General features: G+C 45.9%; 1 protein-coding gene and 1 long non-coding RNA gene across 5 annotated transcripts in view; one reads left to right on the plus strand and one right to left on the minus strand.

The window, feature by feature from the left end:
* Positions 1 to 21304, plus strand: part of LARGE1 (LARGE xylosyl- and glucuronyltransferase 1) — a 633576-nt gene that overhangs the window by 305951 nt on the left and 306321 nt on the right. For all 4 annotated transcript variants that reach the window (XM_005567477.4, XM_045364291.3, XM_065522217.2 and 1 more), the window contains one exon: positions 11208 to 11331. In XM_005567477.4, the coding sequence (XP_005567534.1) occupies positions 11208 to 11331 (124 nt within the window). The remainder of the gene's footprint in view (positions 1 to 11207; positions 11332 to 21304) is intronic.
* Positions 371 to 10001, minus strand: LOC141407846 (uncharacterized). The gene is made up of 2 exons (XR_012418804.1): positions 9734 to 10001; positions 371 to 2566 (listed from the first exon to the last, which is right to left on the minus strand). It is a non-coding gene; the product is annotated as an uncharacterized lncRNA (long non-coding RNA).

Raw genomic sequence — 21304 nt, forward strand, 5'->3', positions numbered from 1 at the left:
CCATTGAGGGTTCCAATATCTCCAAATTCTTAATCACCGTTTGTTATATATCTTTTTTATTTTTGCCATTCTAGTGGGTAAGTAGCTTATTGTGGTTTTGATTTGCTTTTTCCTAATGGTTAATGATGTTGAGTGTCTTTTCGTGTGCTTGTTGGCCATTTGTCTATCTTCTTTGAGAAAAGGTTATTTAAATCCTTTGCTCAATTTTTATTGGCTTACTTGTCCTTTTATTGTTTGAGCTGTACAGTATCTTTATATATTGTGGATACAAGTTGCTTATCAAATATGTGCTTGAAAATATTATCTGCCACTCTGGTAGTTCTTTTTCACTTTCTTGATCATGTCCTGTGAAGCACAAAATTTCTTCCTCTTTTTTTTTTGTCTTAACACTAATTTATTTCATATGGTTTCGAAGTTGGGGAAGTCTGAGATCAGGGTGCTGGTCTGAGATCAGATTCTGGTAGGGACGGACCCCCTTCCTGGTTTGCAGATGGCCACCTTCTTGCTGCGTCTTCACATGGCAGACCGCAGAAAGAGAGAAAGCGTTTTTTAAAAATTGTTTCAGTGAAATCTGTTTTTTTTTTTCTTTCATGGTTTGCGCTTCAGGTATCACATCTAAGAAACAATTACCTAACCCAATGTTAAAAGATTTGCTCCTACATTTTTTTCTAAGTGCCTCTGTACCTAACTTCCAGGTAATTGTGTCAAGCTGTGGGCATTTTAATCTCTTTGGCACTTGTGTCAATCTGAGGGCATTTGGATCTTTTTGGTAATTATTCATGTGTTTATTTATTCATTCTTTCCTTAAACAATCACTGAGTGTTTCTACCTGTAAGGGGCTGTAAAAAAGAAAAAATCTAGGGATAAGATTATTAACAAAATAAGGCACCCATGCTCTAAGATTCCATCTAGCAGGGAACAAAGAAGTAAATAGTAGATTATTTCAAAGACCTGAACTAAGCTTTGAGCACAGACTCAGTTGGAGCCACTAAGAAGGGCATCTGACGCCATGGAAGGGCCTCCTCAGAGCCTTGGTGTCTAACTTGAGAACAGAAGGCCAGACGCAGTTAGCGGAGTGAAGTGTAGATGGTCCAGGAAAAGGCGACAGCATGGGCACAAGCCTGCCAGGAGAGCATGCTCAACCCTGGAGCTGCACTCGAGACCAGCTAGATGCTCTCTAAGCACTGGGGTTGTAGAGAGAGTAAACAAGAGAGGAGGTGGTTTGTGAAGCTGGAGAAGCTCTGTCCTCCACAGCTGACAGTCTCGTAGAGGGTACGAGATAGTCTCGGAGGTTAACATGGAGATTTCCAGTAGTAATAAATGCTAGGAAGAAATCTGACAGGACAGTGGGATGGAGAGTGATGGAGGAGATGGGGCTGTGTTGGATGGGGTGGTCGTGGAAGGTTTCCCTGGGAATGTGACTCTTGACTTTATTCCTGCAGGAGGAGCAGGAGCTGGTCACAGGTAAAACTGAGGGAGAAATGGCTGGAGTGCAGGGTTTAAGGAAGGGGTGTGAAGACATGAGTTTTGAGGCACAGATAGGGTGAGATCGCTGAAGGTCTTGTTTGCTGCATGCAAGAGGCTGGGGCTTATATATTGTACAGTGAGCAGGGGGTTGTGTGATTACGTTAGAGCGAGCTTATGGCTTAGAGGCTAGAGGATATATCAGAGAGAGTAAGAGAGTCAGAAGAACAGTGAATATATTCATGAGAAAAAAGAGTGAATATATTCATGAGATATCCCCAAGGTTGGATAGGATAATGAAGCTAACATTTACTCACTTCCTGCCAGTCCTAGTTCTAAGTGCTGCGTATGTTTTAGCTCAATCGATTTGACAATAACTGTAAGGTAGGAGCTACTGTGATCAAGCCCATTTTGAAGATTTGGAAACTGAGACTCAGAGGTGAAGAAGCTTTCCCAAGTTTGAACATTTGCTCATGACAGAACCAAGTTAAGAAAAAAACAGGCAGTTGTGCTTTCAAGACCCAGCTCCTAACCATTAAGCTAAGCTGCCTTTCAGGGCTTGAGGTTGATTGGGTGTGGGGCATGTAGCTGCGGAGGGGGCCCAGGGCGTGCCCCCATTTCTAGCTTATGAGGCTGGGTGAATGGGGCACCTTTAAGCCAGGCAGGAAATTCAAGGGGAAACCTGCGTAAGGGACCAACAGAGGGAAAACTGATTTCTGTTTTGGAAATTGAGGAAGCCACTCATCCATGCAGTCCTGCGTGATAAACACAGGCCCTGCTCACTGTATCAGGCGGTGTCCTGGGAGCTAGGATGCAGCAGTAAATGCAAGACCCAGTCTCTGTCCTCAAGGAGTTTCCATTCGAAAGAAGAGACAGGTCCCAGACAAACGCTCCACAAATCATCGGAAACTTGGTGGGTAGTAGCATTGAAACTGGGGGCTTCTTCATTCCCAGGGACCTGTGGGATGTGGAAGTGGGGCCCTCTGGTTGGCAGTCAGATTTACAGGTTAAAGCTCCGGGGAACTATTTCGGCTCACGCAGAAGCTCCAGGAGAGGTGGTCTGGGCGGTATTTTCAGGTGCTTGTGCCACGGCCCGGTGAGCCTAAAAGAAAAAGGCCACTGTCAGGAACTGCAGTCTGGGCCCAACTTGTTATCATGGTACCCAAAGTGGAATATTAATGGAACCCCTCAAGCATGCTGTCTGATAGGCGTCAGACACAGGCTGCTGGTAGCCCGCCTCTGATTGCTGAGACAGTGTCAGCAAACTGCCTAGGTCTTGGTGTTCGCCTGGGCTGAGGGGCTCATGTGTTTTCTGATTAAGCATTTTCATATTCTCAGGGAAGCTAATGAGACACTCTATTCCCTTTGACAATGCAGACACCTACTATTGCCGTAAAGGTGAGGCTGAGGCTTCTAGAGAGATGCTTTCAATAGACCAGAGACAGAAGAAGATGGAAGGAGGAAGCCCCATCCTAATGTTTGTAGCATCTCTCTCTAAGGGCTTGCTCCTCTTACCCCACACTGGTCCAACTTCTGCTCTGTAACCAGGTTAAAACTTCCCAGATTTATAACTTCGATTTGCTACCTGCCAAGCCTCCAAACCTTGTCTGGCTGTTTCTCTGAGAGAATGCAATTTGCAGTTCTTAGGAACTCACACATTCTAGCCCAGTCTGTCCTGAAGACGTGGTCTGTCTTTTTTCTTTTTATGCTCCCTATTTCTGGCATGAAGCAGGTGTCCAGTAAATGTTGTTGTATGATCCACCCAAAGATGACTGTTGTTCTTTCACAGACCTGCTCTGTGCTTTGCCACCTTTGTTCCTTTCTTGTTCTATCAGAGTCGTCCCTTGGTATACAGCGGGGATTGGTTCCAGGAAACCCACGTATCCAGAATCTGCACATATTCAAGTCCTGTAGTCAGCGCTGTGGTACCTACCTCTGTTAGACCGTTCTTGTGTAAAGAAATACCTGCGGCCGGATGCGGTAGCTCACTCCTGTAATCCCAGCACTTTGGCGGATCTTGAGGTCAAGAGTTCAAGACCAGCCTGGCCAACATGGTGAAATCCCATCTCTACTAAAAATACAAAAATTAGCTGGGTGTGGTGGCAGGCGTCTGTATTCCCAGTTACACGGGAAGCTGAGGCAGGAGAATAACTTGAACCCAGGAGGCAGAGGTTGCAGTGAGCCAAGACCGTGCCACTGCACTCCAGCCTGGGCAATAAGAGCAAAGCTCTGTTTCTGCGGGGGGTGGGGGGAGGTGCTTGATACTGGGCAATTTAGAAAGAAAAGAGATTTAATTGGCTCACAGTTCTGCAGACTGCACAAGCATGGTGGTAGCATCTGCTCGGCCTCTGGCAAGGCCTCAGGGAGCATTTACTTATGTCAGGAGGGTGAAGAGGAGCAGACACATCACATGGTGAAAGTAGGAGCAAGAGAGAGGGTGGGAGATGCCACACTCTTTTAAACAGGCAGCTCACGTGAGAACTCACTCGGTATTGTGAGGACAGCACCAAGCCATTAGGGATCCGTCCCCATAACCCAGACATCTTCCACCAGGCTCCACCTTCAACGCTGGGGATTACATTTCAACATGAGATATGAGTGGGGGAAAATATCTAAACTATATCATTCCGCTCCTGGCCCCCCAAATGTCATGTCCTTCTCACATTTCAAAATACAATCATTGTTTCTCAATAACCTCCCAAAGTCTTATTCCATTCTTAACTCAAAAGTCCCAAGTTCAAAGTCCCATCTGGAGATGAGTTCCTTCTACCTATGAAACTGTAAAATAAAAAACGCAGTATTTATTTCCAAGGTACAATGGTGGGACAGGCATGAGGTCAATACCATCATTCCAAAAAGGAGAAACTGGCCAAAAGAAAGGTGCTACAGGCCCCCACACAAGTCTGCAACCCAGCAGGGCAGTCATTAAATCTTAAAGCTCCAAAATAATTCTTGACTCCATGTCCCATATCTAGGGCACACTGGTGCAATGGGCAGGTTCCCAAAGCCTTGGGCAGGTACACTTCTGTGGCTTTGCAGTGCATAGCCCCTGCAGCTGCTCTCATGGGTTGGAGATGAGTGCCTGTGGCTTTTCCAGGCACAAGGTGCACGTTGCCAGTGGATGTACCCTTCTAGAACGTGGACGATAGTAGCCCCCTTCCCACAGCTCCACTAGGCAATGTCCCAGAGGGGACTTTGTGTGGGGTCTCCAACCCCACATATACCCTAAGCACTGCCCTAATAGAACGTCTCTGGTGGGCTCTGCCCCTGTAGCAGGGTTCTGCATGAGCACCCAGGCTTTCTTATGCATTCTCTGAAATCTGGTAGAGACTGCCAAGCCTCCTTCCCTCTTGCACTCTGCGTCCTGACAGGCTTAACACCCCATGGAAGTTGCCAAGGTTTATAGCTTGCACTCTCTGAAGCTGCAGCCTGAGCTGTATCTTGGGCCCTTTGGGCTGAGGCTGGAACTGGAGGGGCCACGATGCAGAGCAGCCTTTTAGGGTGGTGCAGGGCAATGGCGTCCTGACCCAGGAAACCATTCTTTCCTCCTGGGACTCTGGACCTGTGATGGGAGGGGCAGCCTGGAAGGCTTTTGAAATTGTCTTCAGGGCCTTTTTCCCATTGTCTGGGCTGTCAGTACCTTGCCCCTTTTCAGTTATGCCCAATATCTCTAGCAAGTTGTGGGTTCTTCTCCCCGCAACTCCACCACCATCCTAAAAAGCCTTTTCTTTCTTTTCCACATGGTTGGGCTACAGAATTTCCAAATTTTTACACCCGGCTTCCCTCTTTAAGTTCCAACTTTTAGATTATTTCTTTTCTCCTCCATCTGGACACTTTGCTGCTTAGAAATTTCCTCTGCCAGATACCCTAGGTTGTCCCTCTTAAGTTAAAACTTCCACAGATCTCTAGGGCATGGACACAATACAGTCAAGTTCTTTGCTATAGCATATCAAGGGCGACCTTTAGTCAAGTTCCCAGTAAGTTCCTCATTCCCATCTGAGAGCTTGTCAGCCTGGACTTCACTGTCCTTGTCACTGTCTGCATTTTGACCACAACCATTAAAGCAGTCTATAAGAAGTTCCAGACTTTCCCTCATCTTCCTGTCTTCTCCTGAGCCCTCCAAACTCTTTTAGCCCCTGTATGTTACCCAGATCCAGAGTTGCTTCCATTATTTTCATATATGTTTATAGCAGTATCTCACTCCTGGTACCAGTTTTTCTGTGTTAGGCTGTTCTTGCGTTGCTATAAACACCTGTGACTGGATAATTTATAAAGAAAAATGGTTTAATTGGCTCATGATTCTGCAGGCTGTACAAGCATGGCACCAGCATCTCCTTGGCTTCTAGGGACACCTCAAGGAGTGTTTACTTATGGCAGAAGGTGAAGCAGGAACAGGCACATCACATGCAAGAGGAGAGTGGGAGCAAGAGAAAGTGTGGGGAGGTGCCACACTCTTTTTTTAGACAACCAGATCTTGAGAAAATTCACACCATGAGGACAGCATCAAGCCTCGAGGGATCCGCTGCCATGACCCAGACACTAACCATCAGGCCCCACCTCCAACATTGGAGATTACGTTTCAACATGAGATTTGGATGGGGAAAAATACCCAAACTATATCACTGCCTGTGGGAAAAATCAGCCCTCCGTATACTTGGGTTTCCCATTCCAGGTTTTGTTGAAAAAAATCCATATGTAAGTGGACCCGTACAGTTCAACCCCGTGTTGCTCAAGGGTCACCTGTACTTCCTGCTTGAATACCTCCCTCTCTCCTCCTCCTTTACCCATTTAGAGCTCCAGTTTACTTGCCACATAGTTCATGGAAACCTCCCAGATTCTTCACTACCAAAATATCATCTCTCTCACTCTCACCGCCACGTAGCTTTTGTGCTCCTCCTTGTAGAATCGTCATGTACGGTTGTGCAGGTTGTGCTCCTTCTAATTCTAAGAGTATCCTGCACATTATTACCCATTAGTCTTTGTGGAAGGCTCCCTGGGAAGTGGGCCATTCTCAAGCTCTGCAGTTGTGTGTGGCAGCCCAGCACAGTGGCGAATCCATGTTCTGATGTGTGTGGACTTTTTTGTATTCTGTCTTCCTCTGACTCTCCAAGATTGCAAGCTGCCTGAAGAGAACACTCGTAGTTCATTCATCACCTATATCCCTTTTGTAACTTATATGTAGTTATTGCTTAATAGCTCTTTGTTGGATATTTATTCATTCAGCCCGTTTTTTGGTCTGTGCTTGGAAGAACTAATTGAAAATACTTCATCGAACAGTCGATGCAAAAGCAGTAGAGGAAAAAAAGCAGTATCAGAAGTTAATATTGATAATAGAGAACCTGTATTGAAATCTTACCATATATCAGGTAATACTTTACTAAGCACTTTATGTCTATTATGTCCTCACAATTATCCAATATAATATTCCTTGCTTCCTATTCTCTCTCCTGCTTTGAAGATGAGGAAATTGAGGCCTTGAGAGATTAAGTGACTTGCTTACAGTCACTCAGCAGGTACTGCAGCCGGGATGCCAAGCCAGGCATTCTGGAACACAGCCCAAACTCCGAACTCTTGATACGGAGTGTGCCATCAACTGCTTCTGCCCTCCTATGATGGTGGTTACAGTGATAACAGAAGGAGGGGCATTGGCTTTTCGTTGTTGTTACGAGAGTATCTATGGAGGACCCATGATTCACCAGCTCTTTGCTGGATACTGTGGATGGAAATGAAAAGATGGTTTCTGTCCCCCGTGATCTCACAATAGGGACAGGCGGTTTGAATCCGTATCATAATGCCTTCCTGCAGATGGCAGGCGAGCTTTTCACACAAGGCGCAGAGTTAGCAGGAGAAAGAGACAAGGAAGGGCTCAAAGAAGGTTTCCAGGAGGAGGTGACTTACACAGGGAATTTTGAAGAATGAACAGGAATTCATGGGGCTTCCAAGCAGGGAAGGGCATTCCATGGAGAGGGAACAGAAAGATACAGAAATGTGGGAAGTATGATGCGTTAGAGCAAATATAAGAAGCTTGGTCCTTTTATAATTGTCACCCCCTGGCTCAAATTAAGCCACTGTAGATGAACATGCAACTTGACCATCATATAGGCTTACCTTTATCCATTCTCCATTAATAAGACTCTATTATGGCAACTATGGCCTTGGGAGACAGTCGTGGAAACGGTGAGGGCCAAATGGACCATCTATATCCCAGTGACTTTGTCCTACTGCCTCTGACTTGGCCCTCAGGTAAGCCACTGGCCAATGGGCAAACACAGCATTGTCCCTTCATGCCACCAAACATCACCATGGCCCAGTGGCAGCTTCTTATAGGGCATTTAGGGAAGCTCTAAGGAAGATATGCCCCTTTCCACTGAGCGTGGTGAGCGTGGATAATTTTACGGGAAAGTTGCAGTCTTTAGGCAGTGGGTCCCATAGGGAAATTCTGCAGTGCTGACTGCTTTTGGATTCGTTTATTCGGTTTATTACCCTCAGGCACCTGTCACGTGTATGGCGGGTTGACTTTCTTCAGGTCTAGACCCACCCAGTCAGCAACAGCACTGGCTTTGCCACCCCCGCCTTCAGCTTGGTGTGCCCAATCCCAGACTCACTGTCCTCCTCCACAGTGACTTTCTCGTCGTATCCCTGGTCCTGGAGCCATTGCCACCCACCCAGGAACCCCAGTGTTGCCTTCTGCTCCTCCTTCTCTTTTTTTCTCATATCTAAGATCTGTTCTTTTGAAATCCTCTAGATCCAGCTTCGTTGTTGCTCTTCCTGGCATAGACACTGGTTTGGGGTGTTTTTTTTTTTTTTTTTTTTCCTTTGAGACAGAGTTTCTCCCAGGCTGGAGCGCGATGGCGCGATTTCCGCTCACTGCAACCTCTGCCTCCTGGGTTCAAGTGATTTTCCTGCCTCAGCCTCCCAAGTAGCTGGGATTACAGACATGCACCACCACGTCTGGCTAACTTTGTATTTTTAGTAGAGACGGGGTTTCTCCGTGTTGGTCAGGCTGGTCTCAAACTCCTGACCTCAGGTGACCCACCCGCCTCAGCCTCCCAAAGTGCTGGGATTACAGGTATGAGCCACGGCACCTGGCCAACACTGTTTCAATCAGATTCTCATTTCACACCCCCCAAGTCTAATGATCTCCTAAATGACATGTCTACATCTGTTCCCCTCATCTGTCCACAACTCACCACCCATCTATCCATTCAGTTCACTTATTAAACTCTTCCTCTCTTCTAGGCACTGAGCTGTAGATCATGGATCTGTCCATTTGAACACATCTGATGTGATCCTTGACCTTGCTGAGCTCCCAGGGGGGTTGTAGACAAGTAGACAGGCAACCACTACCTAAGAATGAGTAGGTGGGTACATGTGGCTGGGATAACAGTTAGGGCCCCTGACCTAGACGTGGGGAGTCAGGAAAGGATTCTAGGAGCAAATGATGGTGGCCCTAAAGCGGACTAAGAGATAACCAAGTACTGAACGTGGAGGTGCAGGGTGGGCAAGACTGTGAGCTCCATGACAACGGGGACAGTGTGGGTATGTGTGACTCACCACTGTGGCCCCCAGCATCCGGTTCATCCCCTGACAAATGGGGTGTTCCCAGTAAGGATTTATTGAATGAGCAACTGCGGGACAGTTCCCTGCAGAGCAAGCTAAACATGTTAAGGTCCAGGGTGGAGAGAGAGCATGGGGTAGTAGGTGGGAAACTGAGAGAGAGTCTGTATGTCTGGAACATAGGATAGGGCTGGGGAGTGACCAAGCCAACAGCTGAAAGCTAAAAGGCCAGTCATCCTGCCCCCAACACCTCCCTGAAGTCTAGTGTGTTTGTTTTTATTTTATTTATTTATTTATTATTTATTTATTTATTTTGAGACGGGGTCTCGCTCCGTCACCCGGGCTGGAGTGCAGTGCCACAATGTCGGCTCACTGCAATCTCCACCTCCCAGGTTCAAGCAGTTTTCCTGCCTCAGCCTCCCAGGTAGCTGGCTGGCTAAATTTTTGTATTTTTAGTAGAGACGGGGTTTCACTGTGTTAGCCAGGATGGTCTCAATCTCCTGACCTCATTATCCGCCCACCTTGGCCTCCCAAAGTACTGGGATTACAGGCGTGAGCCACCGTGCCCGATCTGGACTGTTTTAATTAAACTTTCATTACATTCTCGTATCTGTCCTTCTCTGCTCCAACCGTGGAGCCCTGCTAAGCCCCTCCGCCCCCGGATCCCACTCCTAATACAACCTGGGCCCAGCCTTTGTCTCCTGTTGCTCACCTGGGATTGCATCCCCTCTGCCTTCTCTTCTTGTCAAAGTCCTGCGTTTCCCTTTAGGGCACAGCTTCCCTCTCCTCTTACAGGTCCTTCTGACCCCGTCAGAATTGGCTGCTGCTTTACTCCCATGGAACGTTGTGTTCTTTTGTAGTCCTTATCACATTCCGCGCCGTGCTTATATTTAACTGCGCTCATCTGTCTCTGAGCAGTATGAGCTCTTTGAGGTCAGCGGGCCGGGTCATTCTCATCTTTGTATTTCCCACAGTGCTCTATTGCTAGTCAGTACTCATGCCATGAATGAGTTACGCTGTAACTCATGGCATTACGCTGTATGTCATTATTTGTAGTAGCGCAATAGTATTTATGCTAGTAGGTCTTGACTGACGTACTTCTCTGTGTCTAGCCGGTTCCTCATTAGGGCACATCTGCTATTGATTATTATCCCATGTTTATTTTTGATGTGCCATAGTTTGCACTTCTTATCGTATTTAATCAACCCAGCAGCCTTATGAGAAGGTCTTTCTCCACATTTTCCAGAATGTAGAAATAGCAGTGCAAGGGGGTAAGTGCCATGCTCAAGATTCCCACTCATAAATTTCAGACCTGGGTTTGGAACCCTTTTTCCATTTATCTCTGGAAGTTTTGCCCTTGCGTAATGCTCTTTGATATTTTGGGTGCTGCCTCAGTAAAAGCAGCATTAGACATCTCAGCTCCTAACTGAAAGTGTTCAGGGCATAATGAGGTTGTTTGCCACCAGAATCTGATTTTATTACCAAAAGTATTAAAGTAACCACTTTGTTAACGCAAAATCCACTTTGGTCTGAGTTCTGGCCACCAAGGCTTTCTGTAGAGGCTGGAGGCCATTGGCCTGGTGTACAATCTGAAAGTGGTCTGTTTTGGGATAAGTGAAAGCTATAGAAATATTGAAAGTGAGGACAAGCTGATACTGGGTGATGGGGGCTCCGGATGACTCTATCTTAAAGCCTTGTTTTCTTTTGGAGAGGAACACGCAGAAGACTGAACTTACACCGTGCTGTGAGAAAGTCTCTCGCCAGCTGCCTGCAGCCAGTCTAAAAAACTTACCCTATGTTGATGTGTTTCTGCGTTAAGGCTGATAAGTCCAGGTGGCAGATGTGAAAGTTGACCAAATTGTTAACACATGCTCTACTTACGCCCTTCAGAAAAAAATGAATATCCTCATAACAGGTATGGCATTTGGCCTGAATTGGGTGTCAGTAGTGATTGGCGGTTGGTTGTCACTTCTCTGAATCACGGAGGTTGGGTGAGATGCCTTCTCTCCTTTTCAGCTCCTGCAGCCTCACCGGTGAGTACCGGTTTTGTAACATGCCAGATTTACTCTCACAATTGCCTTTAGAAACGAGCCCCGCCATAGGAACTGTGAAGAGTGTGTTTCTGCAGCTGTAATTCAAAGAGCCTTACATCTCTTCCTGACCCTTCCTTCTCACACTCCCCACAGACGGAACCCTCTGCACTTCCACCTTATTGCCGACTCCATTGCGGAGCAGATCCTGGCCACGCTCTTCCAGACCTGGATGGTGCCCGCCGTGCGTGTGGACTTCTACAATGCAGACGAGCTCAAGGTATGGGCAGGAGGGGAGGCACCTCCGTGATCTCCTCTAGCTGGAAGCGTTACTGCTTGTGGTTTAGTAGACCGTAGCAATGCCAGAAATCTCAGCTCCTAACTGAAAGTGCCTACGGCGTAATGAGGTTGTTTGCCACCAGAATCTGATTTTATTATCAAAAGTATTAAAGTAACCACTTTGTGTGCACAGAATCCACTTTGGTCTGAGTTTTGACCACCAAGTCTTTCTGGAGACGCTGGAGGCCATTGGCCTGGTGTAGAATCTGAAAGTGGTCTATGGTCGCTGTCATCTAGAGAGTTCTATTACCCAGTGAAGTAAATGCTAAACTCAGACCCCCATGGGCTGGAGTTTAAATCTGCGTATTGTCACTTACTGGTCAAAAGACACAAAGTAAACCACGCACCTCTGCTGGACCTGTTTTCTCATCAGTAGAAAAGGTGGATGAAATACCAAACTCATGGGGATAATTAAGAGACTCAAATGTGAGAATATATTTCAATGTGCTTTAAAAAGACACCGTTGAATAAATATTAAAGGTTATGCCAGGCTGGAGGGATTTCAACCAAATGAAACCTTTTTGGTCATCTCATTCCCTTACAGTTTTTTTGTGGCACCATTTCGCTTGCATCATGTTGATACCCACAGCCCGATTAAGAAGTCCTGAATATTCTGGCTCTTGATTCTACTTCCGGTCTTGTCGCTAGCATTCCTGTAAACCTTTACTATTCCTTTAACTCTAAGTAGCAGAGCACACCTCTGGTTCCCTTGGCCCCCTCTTCTGTGTTTGAGTCTTTGCTTATTCTGTTCCTTCCATCTGATATGCCCTTCCCACCTATCTTGCCACAACTCCTGTTCATCCTTCAGGACTCAGCTGCAGTGCCAACTCCTCTTAAGAAACACCTGACTTTCACAGGAAAGAGGAAGACATTTTTTGTTCACTTCTCTGTCTACTGGACCCTTCTCAATGGGATAGGAGGAGAGGAGCCGCATCTTATTCTTTTCTGTATTTCTGGTGCGTAGTAGGTACCTGCTAATGCTTGTGGATTTCACAAATTGCTGTGATTAGAGGAACATGTGACTTTGCAGAAATACACTGATGCTCTGTCTCCGATCACCTTAGGAAGGACTTAACACCTAAGCAGGAGGCTGACTCTGGCAAATTGCTTGTTCCAAACCTCAGAAAGCCATTATCTTTTCATTTTAGAGCCATAACATTTTTAATAGATCACTGACATGCCAGCCAGAGTTTCCGATGTTCACATATTTCAGGCTCTGAGGTTGATGGAGATGTTCGGAATTTAGCATTTGGGGATTGTCGTGGTAATTGGCGTGCCATTCCAATCTATTCTGAGCTAAAATTGATTAACACTCTTAAAAAGGGAAAAACAAAATTTAGCAAATTGCTGCGCTAATTAAGGTGAAAGCAAGCCACTCTGTCTCCCAGGGTCTTAGCGCCAACACCGTGGGGAAAAACAGCCCGGAAGGAGGAGCGGCAGCTGGTTCCGAAGGATGCCTCTGCCACTGCATTCACCATTTGCCTTTCTTTCGGTCGGAGTCCAGTGCCGCGTCCCCTGTGAGCCTGCGCAGGGAAGACACCGAAGTGGGCTGGGCGTAATGGCTCACGCCTGTAATCCCAGCACTTTAGGAGGCTGCGGTCAGGAAGATCGCTTGAGCCCAAGAGTTTGAGACCAGCCGGGGCAACATTGTGAGACCCCCCCCACCTCTACAAAAAATTTTAAAAATTATCCAAGTATGATGGCACACGCCTGTAGTCAGTCGAAGCTGCTCTGGAGGCTAAGGCAGGTGCTCTGGAGGCACTTGAGCCCAGGAGTTTGAGACCAGCCTGGGAAACATAGTGAGGTACCTGCCCCTACAAAAAACTAGCTGGATGTGATGACTGCACTTATAGTCCCAGCTACTCTGGAGGCTGAAAAAGGAAGATCACTTGAGCCCAGGAGTTCAAGACTGCAGTGAACTATGATCGAACCACTGTATGCCAGCCTGGGTGATAGAGCTGGCATGTGGTACAATTGTAGTGGTATGTGGTGTGATGTGGTATGATCATAGCGGTAAGATCATGGCTAAATGAATGTATCATTTTTTTTTCTCGGAAAAAAAAAGGAAAAATACAAAGTGATTGGAAAAAAAACTAATTTCAAATCCTGGTTTACTGTTGAAGAATTCTCTAACTGGTTTTGAACCTTGGTTCTCTCAGCTCTCAGATGGCTTGGGACTGAGTCAGCCACAAAGGAAGGGATGAAATAAGATGGCCCAGTGTACACAACATGGCAGGTTCTTAAAAATGCTTCATTCCACTTGCAGCCAAGGCCAGAATGACTTAAAATGCCCTTGGGTGGTGTGGCCTGTTGTGAAATCCATCAACAGCCAAGAATTGGAATGAGTACGGTACTGTGGACTGGAATTCCCTCCTGGAAGCCCCTTCCGTGAGGTCTCGGATGAAAGGGGAGAAGGGGAGGAAACACTGATGCTCTGACTCTGTCATGCCTACTTTAATCCAGGGAAACCAGCTGTCTATTATTTTACATGCTGGCTTTTTTTTTTTTTAATACATCCGAAATGAATCCTTCATAGCTTAACAAATGATAATTTAGAAAATACAATCTGATATGTTCAAAAGAATATTGTCTCTAGAGTCCTGTCCTCTAACCCGATCTCTACTATTGAAGACTCCATTGAAGTTTCCTGACACCTGCTTTTTATTCCCCTGCCAATTAACCACCTATCTCTCTCACATTCCTGAGTCCCCTGAGAGCGTTGTCAGAATCCAGTACAACAGTGAGGATGAAAGTATTTATAAAAAGTAATTTTTTCATAATAATAATAGGATTCATGGCAAAGCCAGGATGGAAACCCAGACCTGACTCCATGATCTATTAGATGTATTATAATACATCTGTCTATGTATTAGTTTATACATAACCCAGATCAACAACCCCAAAGCCATGATCTGCCTACTCCACCATCCTGACAACTCCCTCTGCAGTGGCATCGCCATCTGCTTAGTTGCTGATCTGAAACTGAGAGCTCATCTTTGTCCCTTTCTCTTACCCCGGGTCTAACCACATCACACCCTAGTGTGGCTCCACCACCCGCTGCACCTACCTAGTCCATGCTTTGTGATCTTTCCCCAGCACAATGGCAAGTGTTTTTTCAGACTAGTCTCTTCCCTCCACTGCTCACCTCTCCTCCCCCGTATCTTTTCTCTCATTAGCAAAAGTCAGCTTTCCAAAAACAAGTGCAGTCATGCCACTCTTTTCCTCTGGATAAAACCTTCCCTGGTTTCCTACTGCTGTGAGATAGAGGCCACAGCGTTTGTTTGTTTGTTTTTGTTTGTTTGTTTTTTGCAGATGGAGTCTCGCTGTGTCGCCCAGGCTGGAGTGCAGTGACATGATCTCGGCTCACTGAAACCTCCACCTCCTGGGTTCAAGCGATTCTCCTGCCTCGGCCTCCTGAGTAGCTGGGACCACAGGTGCGCACCACCGGGCCCAGCTAATTTTTGTATTTTTAGTAAAGACAGGGTTTCGGCCGGGCGCGGTGGCTCAAGCCTGTAATCCCAGCACTTTGGGAGGCCGAGACGGGCGGATCACGAGGTCAGAAGATCGAGACCATCCTGGCTATCACGGTGAAACCCCGTCTCTACTAAAAATACAAAAAAAAAATTAGCCGGGCGCGGTGGCGGGCGCCTGTAGTCCCAGCTACTCGGGAGGCTGAGGCAGGAGAACGGCGTAAACCCGGGAGGCGGAGCTTGCAGTGAGCTGAGATCCGGCCACCGTACTCCAGCCTGGGCGGCAGAGCGAGACTCCATCTCAAAAAACAAAACAAAACAACAAAAAAAAAAGACAGGGTTTCACAGAGTTGGCCAGGTTGTTCTCGAACTCCTGACCTCAAGTGATCCGTCTACCTCAAGTGATCCGCCTATCTCAGTCTCCCAAAGTGCTGGGATTATGGGCATGAGCCACTGCCCCCGGCCAAGGCCACACAGTTCTTAACCGAGTCGCATCTCTCTGCAGACTCTGGCTCCTGCCTCCTTCCAAAGTGTACTCGCACCACTTGCATCCTTCCTCACTCTCCAGTCCTGCAGATTCACTTTGCTCCTTCTTTCCCACCAGAGCACCTTTGAACAGGTGATTTCTTCTATTTGTTAAACTGTTCCCCAACTTCCTTCCTTTCCCCCATTGCTAATGAATAATAAGTTCTTTTGCTAAAGTTACATGTACTCAGGGAAACTTTCCCTGCCTTTTTCATTTCATTGGGGTTGCTTTGTTACATGTTCTCCTAGAATCACATACATTTCTTCGGTAAACTCAACACAGAGGGTATTATTTCATGCTTTTGTGTGATGAGCTAATAAATGTCTGTCTGTCTCCTATACTGTAAGCTCCCAAACCAGCATCACGTCTGTATTTCACCACCTTTGTATCCCAAATGCCTGGTGTGAGGCTTTTAAAGATGTTTGCTAAACCATTTTTCAAAGAAGTTTTATAGATGTGTGCTACAACTTATAAAGATGCTTCCTAAATGACTGGCTTGTAAAGATGTTTATTAAATGACTGACACATGATGAATTTAGAGCTGGATCCCTAAGAATAATAAAACCAGTGGCAAGGAGTTTCTCTATCACTGTCAGGCCCAGGAGTTCACGTTTCTTTATCATGGTGGAGCCCAGGGTCACCACATTCCTAATGCCTATTTGTGTGCGGGAGGCTTGCGTGGGCAGCCAGCAGTTTGCCCACCAGCCACCCTGAAGTCACATAGATAAGGCCTCTCCATTTGCATCAGCTCGCCTCCTAGGAGCAGCTCTGGGACTGGTGAGTGAGTGTCTTTCCATGACAGGTACGCTAGGAACCATCCAGTAGACGACCCCAGGGAAGGAGAAAGAACAGGAGAGAAATGGCCTTGTGCTGTGGTCCGCAGTTGCATTCAGGAAGCAAGTCAGACGGTACCCTCAGCAGACACACGTGACAGTCTCTCCGGATACAGCTCCAAGAAATCACTTGGTACAGCTGTTGGAAATGGCATTTCTCAGAAATGCTCCTGTGGGCCCCTTATGATATCTGTTAGTGCTGGAGAATGAAGGAATAGGGAACAGGAAATCTGTGAGAGATCGGTGCATGATTAAAAATGAACTGTGGGAAATTCGCAGTGGACCAGCGCACTTCTCTCTGTAATGACCAATTAGGGAGGGATTTGCAAATAGTGGTGGCTCAGCCTGCCTGTCTCTGTGGCCTGTGAAATGCTCATTGGTCTTCCCGATATGTACATGACCCATTTGTTTCCGGCCTCCAAGTCCTGGTACCAACAGGCTACCAGGACTGAAGGTACCTCTCCCCTGAACTCCACTCAAAACATGCAGCTCCAGTCTACAGGAGGAGAACTTATTTTTGCGTAGAGCTTTGTCAGTGGTGCGCGCTGTCACTCATTTCTCATGACGAACCTGGGGGTTGGAAAGAGAAGTGTGATTACCTCCATCTCACAGATAATTCTTAAGTTAAAGTGCGGGGTTGAAGAGCATTTGCTGAAGATTAGGCTGCTAACAAGTGCTGATGCTGATATTCGACTTTTCCCTTCCCCGATGAAATGACATGAGATAGAGGATTGTATAATTCAGTAGGCATGGATGCGCTGGAGATCTTAAGGGAAGTTGAAAGACACGGGCCACAGCCCCTGGGAAATGACTGTTGGTTACGACCGTCGAGTTGCACTTGAATTCAAGATTCCTCTTTTCCATGACTTTGGATCCCACAGGCTGTGGTCTAACATCTATTGCTTAAGAATCACTTAGTCAACCATTGTGGTAGACAGTGTGGTAATTCCTCAAGGATCTAGAACCAGAACTACCATTTAACTCAGCAATCCCATTACTGGGTATGTACCCAAAGGTTTATAAATCATTCTGCTGTAAAGATACATGCACATGTATGTTTATTGCGGCACTATTCACAATAGCAAAGACTTGAAACCGACCCACATGCCCATCAATGGTAGACTGGGTAAAGAAAATGTGGCACATATATACCATGGAATACTATGCAGCCTTTAAAAAGGATAAGTTCATGTCTTTTGCAGGGACATGGATGAAACTGGAAACCATCATTCTCAGCAAACTAACACGAGCACAGAAAACCAAACACCGCATGTTCTCACTCATAAGTGGGAGTTGAACAATGAGAACACATGGACACAGGGAGGGGAACATCACACACCAGGGCCTGTCAGAGGGTTGGGGGTTGGCAGAGGAACAGCATTAGGAGAAGTACCTAATGTAGATGATGTGTTGATGGGTGCAGCAAACCACCATAGCACGTGTATCCCCATATAACAAAACTGTATGTTCTGCACATGTATCCCAGAACTTTAAGTATAATAATAATTAAAAAAATCATTTACTTCATTTCTCATGTTTTACCTGGTTCTCTCATGGTCTGTTTCTCACAACACCTCTATGGACTAAGTCCTGTTATTATTTCCATTGTATATACAAAGGAACTGAGGCATGGGGAGTTAACTAACTCCAAATCACGTAGCTGGTACATGGCAGAGCCAGGGTGAATATCCAGAACTGTCTGACTCCAGAATCTGTGCCCTTTATCCTATGTCCTATTTCCCTCTCTGTGGCTTATTTCAGCTAAGTTACTGTTATTGTGTCTAGACAAGGACTCTCTGAGCTTTTGCAAGGGGCGTTCCTTCTCTGGCTGTTACTGAAGAACCAGTACATTAAGCATGGCCCCTGCGTGGAAGGCCTGCTGGGAATGGTACTTCCTGTAGGGGATAAAAGGGAGCCCTTCTAAGGATGCTGCTGAGAATAGGGATGGCCCTGTCACTTCCATCCAAGGATCCTGTTCTAAACTAACAGTCATCACTCTAGACAGTTGGCTTTAAATCAGGAAAACATTTCTTACCAGTTTTCAGACAAGGCCCTACATGTCTACCAGCCTTTGATCTTGCCCCAGCTGGCCCAGAAAGTCACCCCCATGCCATCACTGGGGGTGCGCATGATCCCGAGCTCAGGAAGGGAAGCGGCAGGGCAGTGGCTGTTTCATGATTCACCTGTCCAGCTGGGAACCCTAATTTATCTCCTTTTCTCTTAGACTCGAAGCCCGCTTGTTACCAACATCAGAAAGATGATGAAGTGAGATTCAGGACTGTGGTTGCAGAAAATATTGAGGGTGGACTCTAAAAATTGGCCTCCTACTCATCCTTAATTGCCTTTGTGCTGGTCTCTATGGAGGATGGCAGAGGTTGTCTTTAGATTACTGTCATCTTTCAGCCCCCCTGCCATCCTTTAGGAGGCAGACTCATTGTTCCTCTCATGTAGGGGGTGGGTAAGCTGCTGCCTACCCTGTCTGTTTCCTGGGAAGCTATGCTTCCTGAATACTGGACATTTTCTTCTGGGAGAGACTGAAGAGAACGTGAAATCAATCATAGGATTCTAGCATGGGAAGGAGGCTTAATACTTACAGTTTGTTGTTGTTGTTGTTGTTGTTGTTGTTGTTGATGATGAATTAGGCAAAGAAGGGCAACTGAATTGCCCAACAAGATATCACATATGTTTCTTTCTAACATATACCTTTTCCCAGAATGGGATCTGGGTTTTCTGACTGCTGAGCCTGGTTTATAGTTCAGGGGGGACCATACTTAACAATGGTTGAACTTCAGGTGCTGTGACCAAATGCTCTCATGAGGCTGGAGCAGTTCCAGTGAAGCTGGGCCTGCAGAGGAAAGACAGAAGATGTAGATATGTCTCATGGAAGGGCACTATCTGCTCTGGGATACCCTGTAGAAACATGAGAAATGAAGTAAGGTGTGTGTGGCCTTCTGAATCCCCCAGATGACTAATAATGTGTTAATACCCAGAGCAATGGACAGAGGTGAATAAATAGCCTATCAAAATGGGTATTTCAGGCTCTCCTTTACTGGTGAAGATTAAATGCAGTTAAATGAGGATTCGTAATGGAAAGCAGTGCTTGGCACATAATAGGCACTCAAGAAATCCTGCTTTCTTCTTTTTGTTCCTAATGTGGCTGCCTTTCATAGATTTAAAGATGACTGTAATTAACTTCTTAAATCTTTTCTTTTCTAAGCCCACCATGTCAACCCTTCCTCTTCTCCTCCAACAATGACTGCCGACCTCTCAGAGGGTCTACATTATGGCTTATTTTTCTAGAATAGTTGATGGATTTATGCTCTTGTTCCTTCTTTCCTTTGTGGTCCTGTGTTATTCGGCAGGGTGACAGAGGTTAAATGTTGTGCGCAGGTCTGGAAAAATTACCACTTTCCCATTTTCTTTATTGTTTTATTGGTTCTTGGATTATCTGTGTGGTTTCTGAATGTGAAGCCTGGTTCCGTAAGGTCAGCAGTGTACCTCTGGCCTCTGTCATGGGCTTTTCTCTCTCACACAATGAGGGCAAGATTACAGAATGGACATGGAAAAGCATAAAGCACTTGAAAGCATACCTTTGTGTATTTATAAGACTGATGTTTGACTGTGAAATACTGGACATGGAAAATTTTAGACAATGAACGCAAACTCTAATCTGCATTAGAAAATAATCTTTTTATGTCATTTGTTCAATTCACTTTTTACACAGGCAGATTTTTCTTTATTTAACAGTCTTCTAATGAATGGGTCTTGTCCCCTTTTGAGAAGCATAGAATCTTAATTAGAAAGAAATTTGGCAGTCATCTAGCATAACCTCCCACTTTCTTCTATAATATTCTATAGAATTGGTCATTAATCTTCTGCTTTTGAATACTTCCAGAGATAAGAGATCATTACCTCCCAAAGGACCCTGTTCCATATTTGGAAACTCTATTAGAAATATTCGCCTTAGGCTTTAGCGAAATCTTCATCTTTTTTATTCTCCTCATTGGTCCACCTGAGCATTAGTGAAGCTCAAGTGCAAGCCTGTGTACCATTTGTCTGTTCCCTCTTCTGCCTTCTCTACTGGACAGAGGGAACCTAGAGGGCAAGGTCTGTAACATTTATGTTCATGCCCAGCCTTTGGACAAAATCTGGCCAGTCCCGGCCTCCAACAAATGCCTGGCTTCTATGTGTTGAGCTACACAGTGTGGGTCAACCAGTTATTTGAAGACCTGACACATTTACTGAGTCCTGTCTTCTCAGTAATCACTACTCCATTTCTTCAACTGTCCCCGAAATGACAGTGTATGGAGCCTAGTTGGCAGTTGACCCTTAAACATGTCTTCTGATCAGCTTGCGGAATAAACGCCTTCCAGGTTGCTGACTTGCTTAAATGTGCTCCCCACTGTGTCTCCATCCCATAGATAGAGACATTCTCCATGGTTCTGCAGATCACAGCACTTGGTCTAGATCCGCATATGTGACATGCCCCACCTAGAGCTACGATTGGTCTGAGCTCAGAGTCTTAAACTCATTTAAAAGCAGTGACGTGTCCCAACTCACCTTTTTTCTCATCCTGAGTGTTGTTTCCTTCTCATTCTTATTAATTGTGGTCTTCTCATTCATACTTCATTCACCTGATAAGGAAATACTTTATCTGTATCAAAACATGTCTTGTACCCCATAAATATGTACACCTACTATATACCCACAAAAAATAAAATTAAAAATTAAAAAACAGAGAAATGCTATCCTATACCTACTTTCATTGTGTCCTCCCAAGAACTCCATGCTACAGAGAGGACATGTGTTTTATTATGTTTTATTTCTAAGGAATTTGCCAAAGCAATTAACCAAATGCTGCTAAGGAGAGCAGCATTTGGATGGAGTAGATGCCAGAATCTCGTTCTTGCGAGCCTTCCCTGCAGTGCTGTTCTCATGCACCACAAATCTTACCTACCAGAAACTTGAGTTAAAAAACAACTTCAGCCGGGCCTGGTGGCTCATGCCTGTAATACCAGCACTTTGGGAGGCTGAGGCGGGCAGACCACCTAAGGTCAGGAGTTCAAGACCAGCCAGGCCAACATG

This window comes from Macaca fascicularis, chromosome 10 (assembly GCF_037993035.2).
Source record: "Macaca fascicularis isolate 582-1 chromosome 10, T2T-MFA8v1.1".
NCBI lineage: Eukaryota > Metazoa > Chordata > Mammalia > Primates > Cercopithecidae > Macaca > Macaca fascicularis.